This window comes from Manacus vitellinus, unplaced genomic scaffold, assembly GCF_001715985.3.
Source record: "Manacus vitellinus isolate BGI_N305 unplaced genomic scaffold, ASM171598v3 scaffold_80_pilon, whole genome shotgun sequence".
Lineage (NCBI taxonomy): Eukaryota > Metazoa > Chordata > Aves > Passeriformes > Pipridae > Manacus > Manacus vitellinus.
The window spans coordinates 1515234-1536375 of NW_021940818.1; the positions used below are offsets into that span (position 1 = coordinate 1515234).

Sequence of the window (21142 nt, forward strand, 5' to 3'; positions counted from 1 at the left end):
GCCATCTCTTTATTCAATATGAGGGTTTCCTGCTGTTGGGGTTCTTGGGTTACTCAGTTCTTATACCAGTACTCACAGATCTGTGTTTCACCTAAACCTTTCCCTGTTCTATTACGGGAAGCAAGCAAAGCACTACTGCCTGTGGACAGTGGAAAAGCTTTGTGGAGAGAGAGGTCAAGGGACAGCATTGTAGTTTGATTTGGGATTTTGCAGTTCCAAACTTAATCTATGACTAGGTTGTACCATCTTGAAAATCTAATGCTAAATCAGCCTTGTGAAAAACACACCCCTTTCAATATGCATCATTCTTTTCAACTATAGAAATAAAGTGGAATTCTCCTTTTTCTGTAACTTGTAATAATTGCTGAAACATATTATTCTGTAGGGCTGGAGTTGATGCACTTTTAAAAAAATTTTTTATTTCCTGTTCTGTTTGAGCTCATTGCCCAAAATCACTTGATGATGCCAATTGCTGTTAAGCACATATTATTGACTGTGTTAGTGCCAAGTAGTTAACTGCAGTTCCTTTTGCAGTAGAAAGAATAACAATGGAAGACTTTAAATATAGGGGGGTTTGTGTACTAATGTGCTGATGAAACCTCCTCTTTATCTTATGGCTATTTCAAGATGACATCTACTTGGATATTATGTTTCCCAAGTCACCAGCACTGGGAAATGCTCCAAGTGCTTTCACACATGGTCCAGTGATTACAAAGACTTGGTATTCGCAGTTGTGTTTTCCAGCATGGAGTTTCCTTTCCCGGAGTTTCCTCGGTGTGGTGAGGAATGTATAATTACAGAAGCATAATGAAATGTGCTGTTGACAGAAAAGTATGCTTGGAATCTCAAGTGCTGTCCTTCTCTGACACCATTAAAGTTCCAAAGTTCTGATACAAAGATAGTAAAGTGACTTACCCAGGTTTATTGGTTAACACTCTGTCATACTATGTTTTTATACTGTGCATTTTTCAATGCGATGGCAAAAGTTTTCTACTTTATGTGTTTGTGGCCACGGTTTCCACTTTATTTGTCATGCTCATTAAAGTTCCTGCAGTAGAGGAAAATAATACATGTTCATACTAATTTTGAAGATCAAAGCATGGCATAGAAACAATTTATCAACTAAAAAACCTAAACTGCCTCTCAAACACACAGAATTGTTTAAAAAAATATGGGTTAGTTAAAAATCTGTTAGTTCTGGGAAAAAAACATAAATAAATGGAAAAAAAAAAGAAGTAAATTTCTACAGGCAGTTTGTTCTCTCAAATATTAAATCCATGTTTCTTTTAAATGGATTCCATTTCTTTGTGAAGCTTGTCCATAGTTGGATTTATTATTATTCACAATTCCTTGATATGTAGGTTTCCTGTTTTTTCCAGTAGATACACAGAATACTATGTGTAAACAAAACAATTCCAGTAGGACTTTGAAATATAACAAAAACAGATGGTTCTGTCTCAAGTGTTCCATCTTTCCTTTATATTGCTCATGTTTTCCAAAGTGCATATCAACTATTTTAATCTCACACTCTCCCTCCTAAGTCAGTAAATTACTTGCCCTGCAGAAATGCAAAATGTTTAATGTTCTATATCACAAAACCCCCCAAAATCTTCAAATATACTTAGCTCTTGTCACCATTTCTAATAAAATACAGTAGTCCTTTGTGAGCACTGTAGGAAGGCTGCTGAAGAAAAGCTGGAACAGCAGTTCAGACAAATGCCTGTTAATATTGTTCCTTTACATCTTCCATACATCTGTGATAAAGTAAATATCATAAATGATAGCCAGCAATGGGATAACTTTCCAAGGGAATATTGTTTTGTAGTGTACTCATAGTCTGTGTTCTGTTAAGTATTTAATGATCATGTTTTGATAAATAATTATAAAACACTTGTTTCACTTGATATTTGGTAAATTTTTCGATATTGGTCCTCTGAATCACCTTTAGGGGTAGCAGATAAACCCAAGAAAAATCTGCATTTCTGTTATTAGAAAAAAGGCAGATGTCAAGTGCCCAAGTCTGACCTTGGGCTTTAAAGCTTTGGCTTTACTTGTGAGATCAAGAGTTAGAGCTCTATATCCATTAGCAGTTTCCTCAGACCTACTTTGTGTTATAATCATTTGGTATTAGTAAGTTTAGTTTTCTTTGAATAATGAAGTAAAACACTGTCTGGGTTCTCTGGTCAGGTACTGCACTTCATTTGCTTCTGTGACTTTTCAGCTGTGTGGTGCTGGCAGTGTCTGACTGTGCCATGAACTGGGGTTCTATGACCTTGATCTTGAGTTTTTCCTGCTCTTGGTGTTCTTAAAGGAAGAGGGGTTAGTCTGTCTTTTTAACACAGACTAGACTTGCCTACACTACAGTCCTTATTCTTTAATATTCCTGACTGACTATATTGAATATGTATAATTCCATTTAGTACTAACTCTATATTACATTTTTTTTGTGCTGTTAGCACACCCATGCAATATGACTGTTAGCCCTTATAGGAACAGCTTTGTATGAGCCACAGTGTTAAAGACAAAAGGAAGCAGAGCTTAATGCTGATAATAGCATATTTGAAGTTTTATTGGCCCAAAAAGTCAAGATATCATAAGTCCCCCCCACTTCCTTTCAATGATGTCATGATAGTATGAGAGCTGAAATAAAGAGATTCAACATCTTCTTTTCACAAAGCTGTTTTTTTAATTCTAAGTGAGCAAAGTAATTTAGTTTTAGCATGCTTCCAGCTGGGGAGAAGGCAGGATATTAATGAATAGAAAAATACCTGGAGTATTCCATTGGTGTCAGGCAGAAAAAAAGTTTTAATCCATCTTTGTTTTGTCTCTCACTGTTATTGTTTCATATCACTGGAGGTGTGATGACTGTTGTTTGTATAGATGGTCTCAGGTAAGATACCTCTCTAAAGAGGAGGTTGCTGGTAACATCGTGTGTACAATACAAACGTAACAAAACACTGAAATAATCCTTTTATGACAGAATGGTAAATGAAATATCATAACACAGTTGTATCTCACTTTTTCTTTCCTGCAGGATATCTTGAATAATCTTGATTCATGTGATCTTGAAGATGATGATCTTATGCTTGATGTGGACCTGCCTGAGGACCCACCTCGTGACAAAGGTTGGTAAATCAGCCAAGCCATCTTACACAGTGAAACTGCTTCGTGGGCTCTGACTCTTGATTTAATAAGTCAATGCACTCTTCACATTGTGTTGGTTGGTTTTTTTTATAATAACTGTTTCTTATCTGAAATACAGGAAGGGTGGTATTTCTGTTTCCCCAAATACAACTCATATTTGAAGAATTCTAAAGTTAGAAATTTACTGCCTTTTTAATAAAGGTGCAACCTTGTTTCATACTGTTTTTTTTTCTTAAAATTATTCAGTAGAATCAGTTACAAAGTTTTAAGTTAGTCTTTCAGTCTCATGCTTCTGATACATTTGAAAATGTTGGGACAACTTTTTTTTTTTTTGCTTTGGTGAATGACAGTGTCATTCTTTGAGATAAGTCTTTGCTTTCTTCTACAAAATATCTCCTATATATTGTATACAAATTCAGGGTAACAGAAACTTAAAGGTGTGATTTTTTCAAGTTGTCTTTTATGCACTCTTACTTTCAGTGAGGGTGCTGGCCAGCTTCACCAAGAGAATAGTGGTACCTAGATGCTATTGAAGAAATACAAATCCAGAACAGAATGAAATTGGTAAAGGAAATTACAGCTACACTTTCTCAAATCCTAGACTGGAAAACTTTGAGGCATTTGCTTTTAGTTATTGCTGACCTACTCATAGGAATTGTTGTTGTCATGTGAATATGGGTATTAGCTTTACCTCCAAGTTCAGTGGAGGTCAATATATTTTCAAATGAACAGAAACACTGAACATGGAATACTGTTAATGCCCTACCCTGTGCAAACAGGCACTGAGAGAAAGAAGGCTTTCCTTATTGTGTGTAATGTTCAGCTGCCTGCTAAAGTTGGAGGAAATTTGGCTTGTTTTGAGAGCACTTCTGAGTTCTTTGAGTGAAGACTCCTGTATGTATGTTAGATATGAAGGCAAAATAACAGTAAATACGTACATAGTTTTCCATCTACCACTATGGTGGCACATCATGTTCTAACAGTGTGTACATATGAAATGCAGTATTTAATCTTGTAAATCTCAGAATGAGTCTTCTAAAGGACTTGTGTGAAAGGCAATTATTGACAACATTGCCAGTATGAAACTTTTCAGCCCTGACAGGTGTGAAATTTTTATTCTTTACATAACTAATTTTCCAGAATGGGTAACAATCCCAGCCTAGGGCATATTCTTTCAATAAGGGTAATTCTAGTTCTGTTGGGAAAAACTAAGAAACGATTTTAAAGGGTAGATCAATTTCTCATAAGCTTCCTTGTTTATAAAACATGCACTGCACTTGCATCAGTAATTCCATTACAAATTATTTAAAAACTGCTAGGAAGGCATGTGTTTTAAAAGTGAATGTTTGCCACAAAAACATTAAAAGGTAATTACTGTTAATTTTGGCATGTTTTTAGAGGTTGGGTTTCCTTATAAAATTAATGTGGCATAAACTGGGTATCTCTGCTTCTTCTCTTGAAATCACTCTATTTTTAGCAAAGAGGGTCTGAAAAGCAGAATTCCAAAGCCACTTCCAGGCTTTCCCTTATGTGAACCTGACCACCTGAAAAAGCAAAACTTCTTGGTTAATATCCATGTGTCTTTACTCAGTATCTCAATTTAATTTTCCAAAGGTTACTTATAAACTTAAGGAGGGCTTATTTTGCTGTTAATTTTCATGTGTTGTGACCTGTAGAAGGATATTGCTAAAGGAAAATAAACCTTCTGTTACTTAAGGTGAATAAGTTTATTTTCTTATGTAATTTTTTGGTTATTGAGCTATGCGATAAAAACTACGTAGCTCTGAGTATTTGTTGTAATGATGTGTAAACCCCTTTTTGCCAACACTTTTTCCACAATTCTGTGTGACCTCACTGACGTCAGCCTGTTAAGGCTTTCCAGGTCCTCAGAAACTCTCCTAGTTTCACTTTGGAGTCTGGGATGCTGCTTGGCCACTATTTATAGAAACAGTTCTAGCCCAGCAAGTATGCAGGGAGCGAGGACGGCAGTTTTAAATCACAGGGTAAGGCTGGGCTCCCTTCCCAACCACACGCAGGCTGGGAGCTGAGCAGGAAGGAAGGCCTGTTTGTGAGCGGCTTGTGCGCAACTTGTCTGAGTAGGCAGCCGAGTAAACAATGTTCTCTTGTGTGGAGTTTCTCCCAGCAAAGGACTGCCAATGTGAGGAAAAACTCCTTGGGTAAGTGAAGGAGAAAGTGTGGTGGCAAAATAGCAATTCCTGACTGTTTTTGCCCTGTCTGACTGCCCGGTTTTGCTGTTTTGGCTTTCTCTCTAGTTGTTTGCAGGCTGTTGCCAAATTTAGCATTTGTTCCCTTAAGAAGTTTGTGGACTCTGTGGGGCTTTGTAGAAGTTAGTATTTTGAAGAGATTATGTGGTTTCCTTGTTTTATATCATGCTGGTTGTCCAGATAAATAAAGTACCTCTGAAACTGAAAAACAAGCATGAATAGGGTGAGCTATATCTGTATTCTAAGTAATGAAACTGGTCTCTTTTGGAGTGCAGTACTCTTCTCTTTTTACAGTGTTGTCTTGCTGTGTTTATGGGTTGTTAGAACTATTTAAAGGCTTAACAATACGGTCCTTAAGAAAGACAGGAAGCAGTTACTTCTGGATTTCTTTTTTTCCCAAAAGCTCTGCCTCCTCCTAATGATTTTCTACTTGAACTGGAAATACTATTAAGGCTGGATTCTGTAGTTTCTGCTACAGGTTACTCTTATTCTTGGAACAAGTTTATATGTTGGTAAAAATGTGACATCATTATATAAGTCTGCTTGACACTTCTAAAATACACAGTTTTGTATCAGTTAAACAAACAAACCAACCAGATTTTACACTGCATTTGTTACTAGCACATAGTAAATATTTTATTTGCAAGGTCCTGGGAACAAATTTTATAATTCTTTTTTAACTCTATGCTCTCTGTAGAGGAATGTGAAAATATGAGCCGTTATGATAGACAAGACAGAAATGCTAGACAACATCAGGAAGGATTCTGGAAAAGAACACCACAGCAGCGATGGAATGCACAGGATCACTATCATCTCGGCCATACTGATCATTATATCCATGGTAAAAATGATTTGAACAGGTAAAGGACTTGTCTTTATTCTCCCAAACAATGCAACAAACACTAATGAGAAATTCCTTTTGGCATTGAAGGGTCTCAAGTGATACTGAGTACCAGGACATTTTTTGAATAGTTGTATGTCTGAGTGGGAGCATCACTGAGGGTTGTAACAATTTCTTTACAAAACTTATGCTTCTGTTTTTATTCCAAATACTTGTTACTTGTGTTGATGTGATACTATAAAAGCTTGATTAAAATACCTTATGTGTTCCATGGAAAACCATTACAATGTCTTACTACTTGCATGTTGTAAGTTTGGGCAGTTTGTTACTTTTTAATTTGTTGGTAAATTCAACGTAATCCTACAGTCTTAATAGGATTGAATGACAGTTTGTAGAAATCCTGATGACCAAGCTGGTTTGAGGGTACTGTAGTTGTTAGTCTGCAAGAGGCCCCCACAAGTAGGAAGGAAAGCTCTGCATTTAAGTGAAATGGCATTGACATGTTCTGATGTATTTATTTTCTGCCACAGCATGTAAGTATAGCCCACATTACATAACGCCCTCCTTTTTTTACTAAATGCTTTCTAACTCTAGTTTGTCACTGCTGTTGTTTTTAAGTTTTGAATTCTTTTTTAGGGGATCAAACTACCGGGAATCTCCTGTTGGTCACTTGGAAAGCTACGGAGCACCCAATCTGTACCAGGCTCCCCGCCAGCTGGGGGGTTTACCGGAGAATACTGTGATGCTGGATGAAATGACCCTGCGGCACATGGTCCAGGACTGCACAGCTGTCAAAACTCAGCTCTTGAAGCTCAAGAGGTTACTGCACCAGGTGAGCTGCTTAGATGGAAGAAAAGTGGTAAAGTACATTGGAGAGTGAGCCTAGGTGGGCTTATGTTTGTTTTTCTTTTTTGACCTTATTAGGCTATTGGCATTTCGTTTATACATTGAATTACAGTGTTCAAGAAAGTGGGCCTTTTTATTGCTATTTCAGATAGTACTTTTTCTGCTTCTTGAGTGCTATACTGACTGCAAAAAGTATTAAATACTGTTATCTTACTTCCCTGAGGAAATGTCAAATTAAAAAAGAATATCTGTGGATGTGAAGACCAGCTTTTATTCAGTAAGATCCAAAAAAACTGGGAGTTAAGAAAAAATTAAAAAATATTAAAATTGATCCCATTGATCAAACTTGCATTTAGCAAGTCAATGCTAAGAGCTTTTTCTTAAGGCTTTGTTTTGCTCATTCTTTTCATCCTTTCTGTGTGTTTTGACAAGAAGCTTAGCAAATCCTACTGGGTCATCTCTATTGGAAGTGTTCAAATTTAACCTTCCTATTTTATGAATTGTCATAAGCTTTTAAGGAACTTTTTCATTTCGCCTCAAAATGTAGCAAGTTGTGGGAGTAAACTGCTAAATGACTCAGCAGAAGTATGACATTTCAGCTACAAAAATTCCTTTGTTACCATGAAAATAATGAACAGTCCATGAGACCTTCTTTGGAGGCATATACGGATTAGCACTGGGAAGTATTTGTATGATGTTCTCTTTTAAGAGTAGATTTATTGCTCTTCTTTTCTAATAGGATAATGTAATGAAAAGAAGTTTGTACCCTAAAAGTAAGACACTAAAACAAAACATAGCAAAACAAAAAGCAAATAGACCTTGAGACTAATTCAAGGGTGTGACTGTGCCTTTTAGAAATTGGGAGCATTTGCATCCTGTGGTAACTGAGATGTATTTCTATGTATTTCTGCTTCTGTCAGTGGAAAAACAATTGTAACAAAAATAATGTATTGTCAGAGTGGGAAGGTGTGTTGGTGGACTGCATAAACTTTGTCCCCAACAGCCCCAAGCATGCAGTTAATACAGAGATAGCAGGGGACTTTTTATCCAGAGCTTTTAATGCCTTTAACGCAAGGACAATTAGGCAACTTGATAGAAGATCTCTGTGTGTGTGTATAGTTCATTGTGTAAAGGCATGCGCATTATAGCCAAATAGTGTGTAGCCCTGCAGAATGTCATATTTAAAATCTTGATCTAGTTTATAATAGCCAGACTTTCCAAAGAGGTTGTAGAACAAAACCTTGCCTTCAAAAGCTCAGATAAAGCTTTTTGAAAGAACTTAAATGCACAAAATGAAACAGTTACTCCTAATAAGTACATTTTTCAAAATTTGCTCCTTCTCATGTCAAAAGCTTGATCTTCTCCCCCTCTGTCCCTTTAGCAGTGAGTTATTAGTAATAACAGGTATCACTCTTCCCTTCAAACTTTGTCACTCATACTTCTATTTTCCTGACCTAACCTAACCCTATTTTGACTCACTGCTTCCAAACCTCATCACTGGACTTCTGAATGTTTATTCTACTCCCCTGTGTATTATCTAGTCTTTTAATCAAACAATATGAATAGTAATGTAAAGGTAAATTAGCCTGCTGCAGAGTGGAAAACTTTAGACCTTTACTACCTTCATTTACTAAACAATTAGGGCAAAACTTGTATGAAATATCTTTTCATTGCGTAAAGTGTTAAATTCTTACTGTAAACATCAAACTCCATGCTAACAGGAATGAGTAAAAATATTGCAACTTTTTTAACTTCTTGTAAAGAATAGAAATACATTTTTGAAAACAATTAGTTGAACTTCAGCATTCTGAACTCTGAACTAGGACTTGATCTCAGCCTGGGTCATATGACAGATCTCTTCTTGCAAAATATAAAAAAGCAAGGTACAAAGTCGACTGCTTTCAAACTCTGGCTCTAATAAGGAAGCAGAAGTTCTTCTATTAGCTTCACCAGCATTATGCATTTAAGTGTATGTCTTGCCTTTCTCCAGTTATGGCATTCAGCAATAATATTTAGTTTGAATAGGTAGAAATAGAGGTGTAGTCAGGACTTAGGCATGAGGTCTCACAGGAACAGTTATAGTGAAATAGGAAGAGTTAGTAATTAAATTCAGTTTTATACAATTATCTAATCATCTGTAGTGTGACTTACTGTAGAGCACAGCATGTAATGAATGTGTACCTAGCAGAGTCCTAGGGAGACTTAATGTGCTGTAGTGGATTCATTGCTGTGACTGCAGCTCACATAACTGTATATAAATTACCTTGAGTATTACCAGCAGCATGAGCTTGGTGTTGCATTCCTGGTTCTGCTTGGAAAAATAAATAGGTATTTGAGTAATACAGCCTTTTCTGAACTCCATGTGGCCAGGATAACAATGCCAGCAGTACACGTGCTGTCTGCTTACTCCTCACGTGCTACCAAATCCCTGTATCTTCAAACAGTGAAATCAGGAATAGGACTCTCTCTCATGCAGAGTTTTTAAAAATTTTCACGGTAGTAAAACCTTCTCTGACTTCACAGTAATGTTATGCTACTTATATGGAGTGAAAAATGTAGATTCTTCTTACACTAAATACAGTTGTAATTATTTACAGGGAGATGTACTACAGGTGAATGTTCTCTCTTTAATCCTTAACTGGAGCGCTGCCTTTGTGTTGTAAGAAAGAAAATGCTTTGGAAGTCTAATTCTGGTAATAATTGACATGTAAATGTTAATGCCTCTTAAACATGGACTAAGGTACTTCATCTGCATGCTTAATAGTAAATAAGTTTTCTTCTGATCTTAAAAGTTTATTCCTCCTCCTCCTCAATTAATTTCATAAACTTGCTGCTCTGGGTTGAGGCTACAGAGCTAATGTGTAAATACAATTTTAAGTAAGGATGTTCTTTTTCTAATGCCCTGGAGCCTTTGATCTAGGCAAGGATTGACCATCCTCTGTAATAACTTCCTTCAAGACTGGCAGCAATGCCTTGCAACCACCCTGTGTTATCTCAGATCAGCCCTGACTGCTGCTTTAGGGAGGACTGAAATGAAGCGGTTCACAGAACTGTGAGATCTGTGAAGCCCTTTTTAATGTGAGAAGCACGTTTTATAAAAAAATGTTTCTTTTCATCTTACCTTTCATGAATGGAAATGACATTCTATTTTTCAACCACAGATCTTCCTTGTAACTTATCAGATATGAGCAGCACATTTGTATGAAGAGGTGTGAATGAGAAGGTGAACCGTGGAGTGCAAAATTGTTAAATGCATCAGTACATTTAGATTAGTGAGTCACTTGTGTATCTTTGAAATACATATTCATTGTGTTCTTTTCTTTTTGCATCTGGCGAGATCTGTAAGAGAGATTTATCTTTGTTTATAAGAAGCCTGATGATAAGGAAGAAACAGGTTTATGAAATACAAAGACTTTTTGTGTCATGTATTAAGTTGTATAAATTACCCCTACAATTATTATTATTTTTTCTTAGCCACAGAGTAGTTCACCTCAGTGACTTAACTGTGCTTGAAAGAAACAGAACCGAAAGAAATCAACAAAGAGTAGCAAAATCAAACTGAAAACCTGTAAGTTTCAGCAGTTGGTTAACTTTTGGACTGTCACAATAACAGCATTCCACAGTGGGCAATGGAAACTACATGGCAGTGGTTTGTAGTGATACCTGAATGGAACTACACTTGAAGGGCCAAGAAGTAAGCAGGTGAATAGCACCCTCTGCTTGATGGACACTTAACACATCTTCACTGTTCAAATGAGTAATTCATACTGAAGGAAGCTTTGCATTGAGAATTGAAAGCTAGACCTTGATAAAAATTTAATAAACCTCAGTAAACTTCAGAAGCATTTTTTCAGCATTTTTCAACTTCCTATTACACTATAGATAGTGTAATAAATATAAAGATAGTCTAATGTTGAAAGAATTCTCAAGATGAAATTATCTGTATAATCTTAGTAGTGTATTTTAAAATCCTGTGTATTAAAAGGCAACATATGCTGTTAGGGAACCACAAGATAATTGCTGAAAGTGCAAATGGGTTGGGTTTTGCAGCAGAAGAACTTAAAATATGTTAGTGTAATGAGAGCAACTTTTGTCTTTCAGCTTTAAGCTTTATATCTTCCTCTCAGGCAATATGGGAGATTTCTTCTGAGAGAGGATACCATTTATCTTGTTTCTTTTATTCTTTTAGAAGTTCTGTAGTTTTTTGTTATTTTACATGTGCTTTTAACTAAAGCCTGCAAGTAATATGACCCAAAGAAAGCAAGGGGAAAAGGGAAGCTGGAGAGGACAGGCAGTGAGAACAGCTGTATGCTGTATAGAGGTGCATGTTTATGATGTTCAAATATGTTCCCAGGACTATTATGGTGTATTGAGTCACAGAGCTTGATTTTTGGTGTTAATCTTTAATTTTTGAAATAAACAACATAAAATGAGAACATGTAGCTGTTGAGAGGATAGAAGAAAATACAAGCAAATGTGGCATTTTTGAGCTGCTGAACTGCTCAGAAAAACTGCAGTGCTCAAAGCCCCACAATCCATAGGAGGTAAACTTCTGGTGGGAATAATCAGCACAGTAGGTTGGAAAGGTAGTGAGGATTTTTTAGTCTGTTCTTTACTAAATACTTGTATCTGATACTCTTCTTTATAAATAGTAATCTGTCACTAAGGAAAAATCAACATTTAATGTTCAGTTTACAAAAAAGCAATAGATGAGTTCTTTGGAAATTTGTAAAGTGAAGCAAGCACAGGTGTGTCATTGATACTGAAGATTTCACACTTGTAAAATGTTGGCATGAGAGCATGGTAAGTACAGCCACTCACAGTTCAATTTGTGACTGTCTTTGGATGAGTTGCAGTGTCCCTGTGACAGCCATGGTGAAGAGTTATTCCAATGAATATTAGCTCATGTTTCTTGAGATGGATTAAAAATGACAGATGAAGACTTGAGACTGTAATCAAGAGCTTCAGTTAGACTGTAACATTTGGGAGCAAGTTTGTAAAAATGTTTGACATGTAGAAAATTATTTGTCCAGAGAAATACAGTTGCCTGACAGTGGGGAAGAAATAATTGTTACATAATTTGCCTATGTGTACACTTAAATTGTATCTGTAACTCTCACTGAGTTTTTCTTAAAACAGTAAGATCAATTGCTTTGTAGAAAATTGAGATGGTAATTGTTTTCTCAGCAGATAACTTTTGCAAAGGAGTATGAAGCTTTAGTAATATTCAGCATTAAACCAAATTACTCTGATAGCCATGACTGAAAAACTTTAGACATTTCTCTGGATTTGTTGTGTAGGCACTATGCTGATGAATACTAAAATGTTGTTGGGGGGAAATCACATCATTTCATACTTGTCTTCAAAAGTTAGCATAAAGGTTTTCTCAGAGCAAGCTTTTAGTCTTGGAGTATTCCAAAAGTGAAGAGAATGTGTGTGTGTATTTTTCTGCACCACAACCACCTGCTCCCTTTATGCAGGTATTAGTAAATTTAGGATGGTTTTTTAAGTCTTGCTTGAGTATTTTCTAATGGTTTCTGACTTCAGGTTTGCTGTAATTTTATAAGCTTCTTGAAGACATGTCTTGAGGTGTGTGGTTACCTCAGGGTAACCACATCAGGACCCCCCAAAACTAGCCAAAAGCTGAAGTGTGTTCTGTTGACTTAAGTCCAGCAAAAACTTTCTAGTGCATGTGATGGAGTTGAAAATCACTCTAGAAGGTAGTGGTTGAAATAAGTTTCTGTAACGAGCAACAGGGAAAGACTGTGAAACGATCAGTCACTACTCAATTACTTGATTGTTTCTTAAAGGAGTATGTTATATTCTTGGATTAAACATTGCATGTGAATATATATATACACACACACACACATGTACATATATATATATACGTATATAAATTTATATAAAATTAAAATAATCTCTAACTGAAGACTATCCCTACATAGCTCATTAAGTGTGGAAGTCTGCAACGTTAATCCTCCATCAGTTTACATATTTCAGGCTATGTACCTCAAGCCAAATTTCATAGATTAATCCTAGCATGTGTTCAAATTGGAGGCCTGAGTTTCCATTGACAGTGTTAGAGCTGGTTTTTTTTCAGTTGCCCTGTGTTCTTTACATGTGTATTGAGATAATTAAGGCAGCAGTAAGGGAATTGATGCAAATGAACTTAGTTCCTGCTTTGCCAGTGAATGAGTCAGGTATAGTATAGGGCTGATTAAAATCACCAGAGACTATGTGACATACTAACCTTCTTTGTAATTAGGCCTTAATCTGCTGTTGTGGAATGTTTTATTGCTCCACTTACATGCTTTTTAATGGCAATAAAAAGTATACCAGAGGTATAGAGCTTTTAAAAGCCATGCAAGGTACTTTTGCATGACATGGTTGGTCTTGTTTTGTGGGTTTTTTCCATTCACATGATTACTCCTTCCCAATTGTAGTAATTGTAGTAATCTGTGACTTTACATCGAGTGTGTGACAGAGCTGCAGCTATTCCTACAGATCTGTGAGGAGAGGAAGACTGTTCATGGCCCTTATTTGGGCACTGTACATATGCACAAGGAAGGCTTTCCTATCAGGGAAGAAAAGGGGAAATTAGGGGTAAGGTAGGTCAGGCATTGTAACAGGTTTTGCAGAGAGCTGATGTGTCTCCATCCTTGAAAGCAAGTTTACAATGGAGCTGTTTCAGCAAGTAATTCAAGTGTGTGTTCTTGTTTTGTTCTCTGGTAGAATGATGACAATGTGTCACTCCAGGACATCAACCTCTCAGTTCCATTGAGTCCAGAACCACAAGAACCTGAGTCCACTTTTAAGGTAATTGACACTGACTGACTCCACAGAATTAAAAATACAAACTTGTTTGTATTTAAAAAACACACCAAAAGTGTGTGTCACTCTGAAGTACTGCTTGTTGCTTCCTTCTTCTGTTTAAATGCAAACCTAATGAATGTTTATACACTTCCTTTTTTCAGTTTTGTTAAAATAGAAGGGTTTATTTGACCTTTGAAAATACATACTTACAAATGGTAGCACAGATTAAATAATTAAAATAACTTGTTGCAGTCGTGTGGGAATTAAGAGCTGTAGAGTAACTTTTTCCAAAAAACTTTTACCTGCTTGCTAAGTACTAGAATTTGAAAAGACAATTTTTGCTTTGAAGTGTAATCATACCATACTTATTCAATTACTTGCTCTGTTTCACTACTTTTTACTGTTGGCTTTAGTTTAAAATATCTTTCATGTAAGTTAAGTTTTCCCCAGGATGATGCAGGTGTGGCAGATGTAACTAAAAAACAATGTGAACCCCACAAAGGGAGTTGTGAGGTTATTGTTTTACAATGGATATTAAAGGTGGAAGAAATCGCAATGGATATTCCAAACAGGATCATCTTTTATGGTCACAGACTTGTAACGTTGTGCTTTCTGTGGTGGTAAGGTTTTATAGCATGGCCTCTTATTGTAAAATTAGTAGAGAAAGATACTAATTCTCTGCTTATGGGAGGGGAATAGTATTTACTGAAGGTATAATGAAGTTATAAATACTTCTTGAAGAGGAAGAACACTTAAAATCTAATTCCTGTTTAGGGCTCATCTGTCCAAATCCTGGTTTCAGGGCATTAGAGGTTTGTTAAAGCTGTGGATCCATATGCATCATCCTTTAGCAACCCTGGTTTCTACACTGATAGCATTTAGTTGTTGTATGATATGTAGTTGTTGTGCTTGTCCTTCTACAGTCACCTCCCTCAAAATCTTAGAATTTTAGTCTTGGAGAAAAAAACACTGCTTTTTAACTTAGCAAAAACCTGTGAGATTTAACTGACATTTTGAATTGTCACTCTTTAATTGATACTAGCATATGGTTTGAAAAATTGCACAACAAATCAGGTGTCATCCTGAAGCAATAACTATTAACATCTTTAGTGAAACTGGAACAGTAAATGCATTCTGCTAAATGGAAGTATTCCCCTTAATTTATGACCTAACTGTAATGGGCTGGTTATAAAATATATGCAAACTATCATGTGATGAAAAATGAGTTTTTAAAAAATTCATTCTTGCATATTTACCATTTTTTTAGTCTCTGAACTTTGCATAATTATAATGTCTTCATTATAATGGCCTCTTAAAGAGACTTCCAGTCAAGCCTCTTCACTCTGTAGTCTGTCTGCCTACAGCCCATCTCTCCATGGGAATGGGAGGAGGAAAGCATGTGCTGTTACTGCCAGTCCTCCATGCACATCTGATGTAGTATGTCCTGTAGGGGTGTGGATTTAGACTATGTAGTCCTTACAGAAAACCTCATAGTGCTCACTGTTCTGTTGCAGATGGATGATCTGCTGAATGAGATCAGACAGCTCAAAGATGAACTGAAGAAAAAGGATGAAACAATCAGCCAATTAGAGCATCAGCTTGTAAGTATAATGCTAAAAGTTTAGCAAAATCCCAAGAGTGCACTGCAGGGTGGAACTAGGCAATTCTGGTGAAGGCTTTAAGGCAGCTAGACAGCTATTTTTTTTTTCCTGCACTTTCATTATAACAAAGGAAGGTTTGGGTTCTACTTGAACCCACCTGGCTCTTGGGTTGAGAACCTCTTGTAGAGGTTCAGTTACAGCAGAATGATCCTAGTCTGATGTCCCAGTGTGTTTGTAGTTGTGCTCCTGAAATCTTTAATTCTGTAGACTAGTCATAATTTGTATGTGTGGCACTAAGCCAGGGTGTTTACACTACTGTTGAAAGTACTTAATTTCCAAAACTGTTTTGAACATAAAGTTCTAGAAGCTGCTAAAAATTATCAATGGGCAAAGATAAGGCTATGTTTAAAGTGTTTTAAAAATTAACAAGTATTGGGCTTACCATTCTTGAAGCTTTTGTTGGTGGTTTTTTTATCCCTCTCCGTTCCTCTGCTGTCTGTTGGTTTAATAGAGAAGTACACCATAGAATTTAAAGCTGAGCAAGTTAGTATTCAAACTTGATTCTTTTTTTTTGGAAAAAGCAATAAAAAGCATGTTGAATAGTCAGATTAAATTGGCCAAATAAGGACAAGTTATGGGGACACTTTTGTAATAAAAGATTCAGGAAGACACAAGACCTCAAGCAAAAGTCACATGTGCCTTTTACCTCTTTGCTCTTGTTCTGAGTTTGGATTTTGCAATGTGTATCTCTGCTTTTGATTCTGGTAAATTCACCTGCTGTGACAATTCTTGTAAAAATAGCCCCATGTGTTCAAGCCATTTCAAACCGCAGCAAGATCTTACAGATAGAGTAGATGAGATGCCAACAGGTTCACACCATATTTATCATAGTTGGAAGCAGTGTTGTGTGTGATAAATAATGAAATGTCTAGCATGTGCTTTTGTACATATGTGCAGTGGAGCTGACCTGTGCTCTTCTTCTCCCTGTCTTGTTTTCATCATTCCCCCTGAAACAAAAATGAAAGGTTAAGATTGGGCTTTCTTCTCTGCTGTTTAAACAACACAATTCCAGATCACTTTTTCCAAAAGTCAACATTTGTTCTGGATTACTTGTAAATACACTTTGGGAAAAGCAGCAGTTGTGCAGCACTTAAAAGAGTATTTCTACAGTTTAATCATATTGTGCTCTACAGTCACTTAATGCATGATGTTTGAATGCTGGGCCTTGACTGTACTTTTCAAGAGGCTTAGTTGGTTAACCTCTAACTGATTCTTGTTTCTTTTTTCTCTCTTTGGGGGTGATGAAGGCCACTAGATGTAACTGCCAGAAGGACAGTCAAAAACCTGCAGGGGCATCGCGCACGCACGCTGACAAATTCACACAAACCTCGTGGAGGAGGAGTTCTGTGAGTACTCTGTGCCCTTCCTTCCTGGTTACCAACACCTGCAGTTCATTCTCCACTTCTAGTACTTTTGCTGCCACACAAATTGGCCTTCTTTAAGAGATTCTGTGCTGTATGTGGGAGTAGTATCCTTCCTGCAGTGCATCCCTCGCATTCTTTTGCAGCCCTTTTATTTGTTGCAAACATTTCTTTTGAATTAAGTAATTAAATTTTAGAAGTTGTCTCTTTAAATAATCACCCTTTGTGCTATTTAAGTTACAGTCAGTCCAAGCTGTGTATCTAGTCATACTTAAAGTATTTTCTTATATCCTGACTTTAAAGTCATAGGTATATCTTTATGGTTTTTCCTGATCAGATTTTCATTGTTGACATTCTCATATTTATTGCAGAAAAGCAACTAAGTTTCAGTGCATAGATGTAAAAGCAAAAGTTAATATTATTTAATATTTCTTCTTATTATTTTGATAATTAATTTTAATAATTTGACTCATTAAAAAGATTATTGGGTGAAAATCACTTTGACAAAAGACATCTTCATTCCCATATGTTGTTACATGGTTCACATTTGCTTCCATTATATAAAACTTATATTCTTCATGGAACACTAATAGAACACTTAAGATGGGGAGAGACAACATATTTGGTATTATGTAATAATAGGAAATTACCTTTGAATCCAAAATAAGGTCTTTGTCAGTCACCAGCAAATAGCATTTGGATCTTGAAGCTACTGCTCTAGCTAGAAAACCCAAGAGGTTTTATTAAAAGGCTAAAAATGGGTTTGATTTTTTTGTTTCTTAGTTTTTACCCTATGTTGAATTACCTGATTTAAGATTGTAGTGAAGACAAATCACCTCTACTATCCTTCTAAAATTACTCTTTTAAATATATAGTGCTAGGGTAGAAATAGCACCACACTTTATGTTCAGCATGTGCTGGCAAACAGCTTTATGCAAGCTTTCTAACCTCCTCCTGTCTGATAAGAACTCAATGTAAAAAAATCGTAACCTTAAGTAGCTTTTGGTTTGCTTTGACACCTCTGCTCCAGAATGTACATGTCATATCTTTGTTTACCCCATTTATTTCTTTTACTTTGGAGCTTTTGAGCTCTTGCATTGTTTCTTTTTCCTATGATTTAATTTCATGTGTGTGATGTTCATGTCATGTTTTTGTGCACTGATACTGTTATAGTGGCTGTTGTTTTCATGTTCCTGTTTTTCTATCTCATTTTTCACATGAATTCAGAAACAGATTAGTAATCATAGAAAGTTAGTTGCTGACTACACAAGTTTTAGTTTGAGCATCTTGTGGTATTAATTGATAAGACAAAAATACTGGAGAAGATGTGGAATTTGAGTTGCTGCAGAAGGAATCACTCAGCACAAGTGTCTGTTTTGGTCAGGTTGGTTGATATATTTCTTTTGAGCTATTTAGTAGTTTTGTTCAAAAAGACACATTTTTTTGTCAGGAGGAAGTTTGGGTTAAGGGGCAGTATCTTTAAAAAAATAAAAACTACTGTGTTTATGGTTGTGTGTGTGGATATATGTAATGATACACATATGTAGTTGTGGGCCTATGATCATTAGATGCACATTCCAAACATCTCAGTATTTTTATCTACGTGCAGAATTTCTCCTGAAGTTGATAAAGAACGTAGGAAAATTCATGAAGCATTGACAAATTTCAAAATACGCTGCTTCTCAGGAGCTTTTATTTGTAAGTGATACTTGCGAAGTTTTGGGCAGAATGTGTTGGGTGTGTTTTGGGGTTTTTTTTCAACATCTTCACTGGCATGTTTGTAAGTCACAGGGTTTCTATAAGCCAACAGAAACTGGTGGGAGCTCCTTAATGTGGGATTTCTTCAAGGAGGACCATAGTTTGTTGTAGCCAAGTTTTGGTTCTGATGACCAGACCTCAACTGTCTGGGTTAATGCTTCCTCTGCTAACATGCATTTGGATGTTTCCTTGCATGGCTTAATAGAAGTATAAATGTATGGAACCAGTTTTGATCTAGAACCCAACATCAGAAAATGTCTCTTGTAATGGAAAGGAGACACAATCAGCTCTTACTTTCTTGAGGTAAGAGTACAATAAACAGAAACAAGGAGACACCTGAGTAAAATGTATTCTCACTAGTAAAAAAAAACAACCCAAAAACGCTCTTAAAGAAATTGTTTTGCTTTATTAGCATTCCTGTTCAGTTTATTTTAGTGGTCTTGACTTAGGAGTATAAGGTTTATTGGTCCTAAATGTGGTATAAATCATGAAACATCTTAATGTTTATGAAATTATGAAGTTTTTATAGAGACTACTTTTTTTTTTTTTAAACTGAATTGTAATTGAAGTCTTGGCAATGAGAGAATAGCTCCTTTGAGGCATATAAGCTTTTTGCTTCTTTAAGTTTAGTAATAGTTTTCAGTGTTGATGAATATTTAACTATTTTATTTTTTCCTATTAGTACTGACCTACCAGTCACTTTAAATGATTGTGGATATCAAGGAGTTACTTCAGCTCAGTTATCAAAACTTTCAAGATTAATGTGGCAGTTTATAAATTCCTTCTATTCAATATATTCTATACAAATCAGAACTGATACAATATGTTTATTCCTGAAGTGTAAATAGCAGTCTGGGATCACAGTAGTTTAACATTTCAAGGAATACTTTAAATGCTTACTGAATATTGTTTCATAAAGAATAGATGCTAGAATAAACTAGGAAACACTGAGAGTGGAAATCAGCTGTTATAAGACTTCAGTTAGAAATTTAAGACCATATGAGTTGCATTTGTTGCTATTCAACTGGCCATTTGAAATAACTAATTTTTCTGCTCACTTCATGGTTCTGCCAGTAAACAGGCAAGTGAATATCATTAAACATACTCTTTTTTAAAAGTCATGTTTGTATCTGTTTCTTTGTTACTAAACATTTCTAGAAAATGACCTTTTCTGATGTGATGCTCAACTTTGTCTCGTGGTTTTCTCTTTAGGGACCAGAGCTTTTTAAAGTACTTTTAGGGGTTTTTTTAGTATTTAAACTTAAATATGTACATAAATGGAAGCTACATAACTTTAGATTAATTTTTGGAACTTAGTGCTCATGTAGTAAAACCTAGTGGCTGAAAAAGAATGTGTTGGAAATTGGGCACCTTACAAATTAATTGGTAACTACCTGTTGCCCAGCTGCTGTGTCTGTGACATGGCATTTCTTGTAAGCAGTGCCCTGAAAGGATGCTCAAAACTTAGGTAAATTCTAACTATGTATAAGTTTTGATTAACTATGCTCTGGATAAAGGCTTTTACAAGTATTCACTGACAGAAGAGACCATGACATTCCTAAAAGGATTTCTTACAGATCTCTTATACAGAATTCATTGCAATTAGTTTATCATTTAATTATCATGGAAGAAAATAAGTGAAACCTGGAAGAAGATAAAAAATACCTGAAGAAATTAATGTTCAGGGACAGCTTGCAAGGAAGAAAAAGTGAGCATCCATTGCCACAATTGTCTTGCAGGCTTTGCAGCATTGTTTCTGTAGTACTAAATACTGGTATTTACTTTGAGAGTAAAGGGGTTAGATGTCAAGTTTTTGTTGATAAGTGATTTCGTTTCTTGAACTGAAAAGGCTGTTTGCAGATGCTGAGAAAGACAAGCAAGCAAATTACAAAGCCCTGAGTCTGGTTGAAGATACCTGCAAAGGATTCTGACCCCTGGGGTCCAGTTCCTTAACATAACACAACTCCTAGTTCATGTTTGCTTTTCCATTCTCTGTACAGTGTGTACAGTAAAAGTATTTCCCCCTGGTATCAGAGCAGCTCACAGTGATGAGAATAACCTTTGCTTCCCAAATGTGGGTACAAGGTCATTCTTGTCTCTGGTGAAATGACAACAGAACCTGTCAGTGTTCATGGGAACATGCATGTTCTTGTTCTTATCTACATCTTTTTTCTCCTTTTGCCTTGAGATATTCTCTGCCTTCCATTTGAAATTTGTTACACTTCATAATTCCAAAGCCTTTCCTGTCAATTGTTTTGATGAACCTTTGTAATACCTTGGCTGTCTTTGTGTACTTTTGTCTTTTAGGTCTTATTACCTCCTTCCATCTTAGCCTTAAACCTCCTGTATGTGTCAACTCCCCAACTATGAATTTAAACTTCCAGGTTTTGAAGCCTAGTCCCTGTGTATTAGTGTTCATCTTCACATCCAGCCTTGGTTGCTGTTTGCTCGATGGTCCATTCTTACACACCTTCTTGGTGAGATGGAGCC

At 36.1% G+C, this 21142-nt stretch overlaps 1 protein-coding gene across 7 annotated transcripts in view; it reads left to right on the plus strand.

Moving 5' to 3' along the window:
• Positions 1-21142, plus strand: part of CCSER2 (coiled-coil serine rich protein 2) — a 65667-nt gene that overhangs the window by 27188 nt on the left and 17337 nt on the right. For all 7 annotated transcript variants that reach the window (XM_029964831.1, XM_029964832.1, XM_029964834.1 and 4 more), the window contains exons 5-10: positions 3035-3125; positions 6067-6229; positions 6847-7042; positions 13792-13875; positions 15387-15473; positions 16781-16879. In XM_029964831.1, the coding sequence (XP_029820691.1) occupies positions 3035-3125; positions 6067-6229; positions 6847-7042; positions 13792-13875; positions 15387-15473; positions 16781-16879 (720 nt within the window). The remainder of the gene's footprint in view (positions 1-3034; positions 3126-6066; positions 6230-6846; positions 7043-13791; positions 13876-15386; positions 15474-16780; positions 16880-21142) is intronic.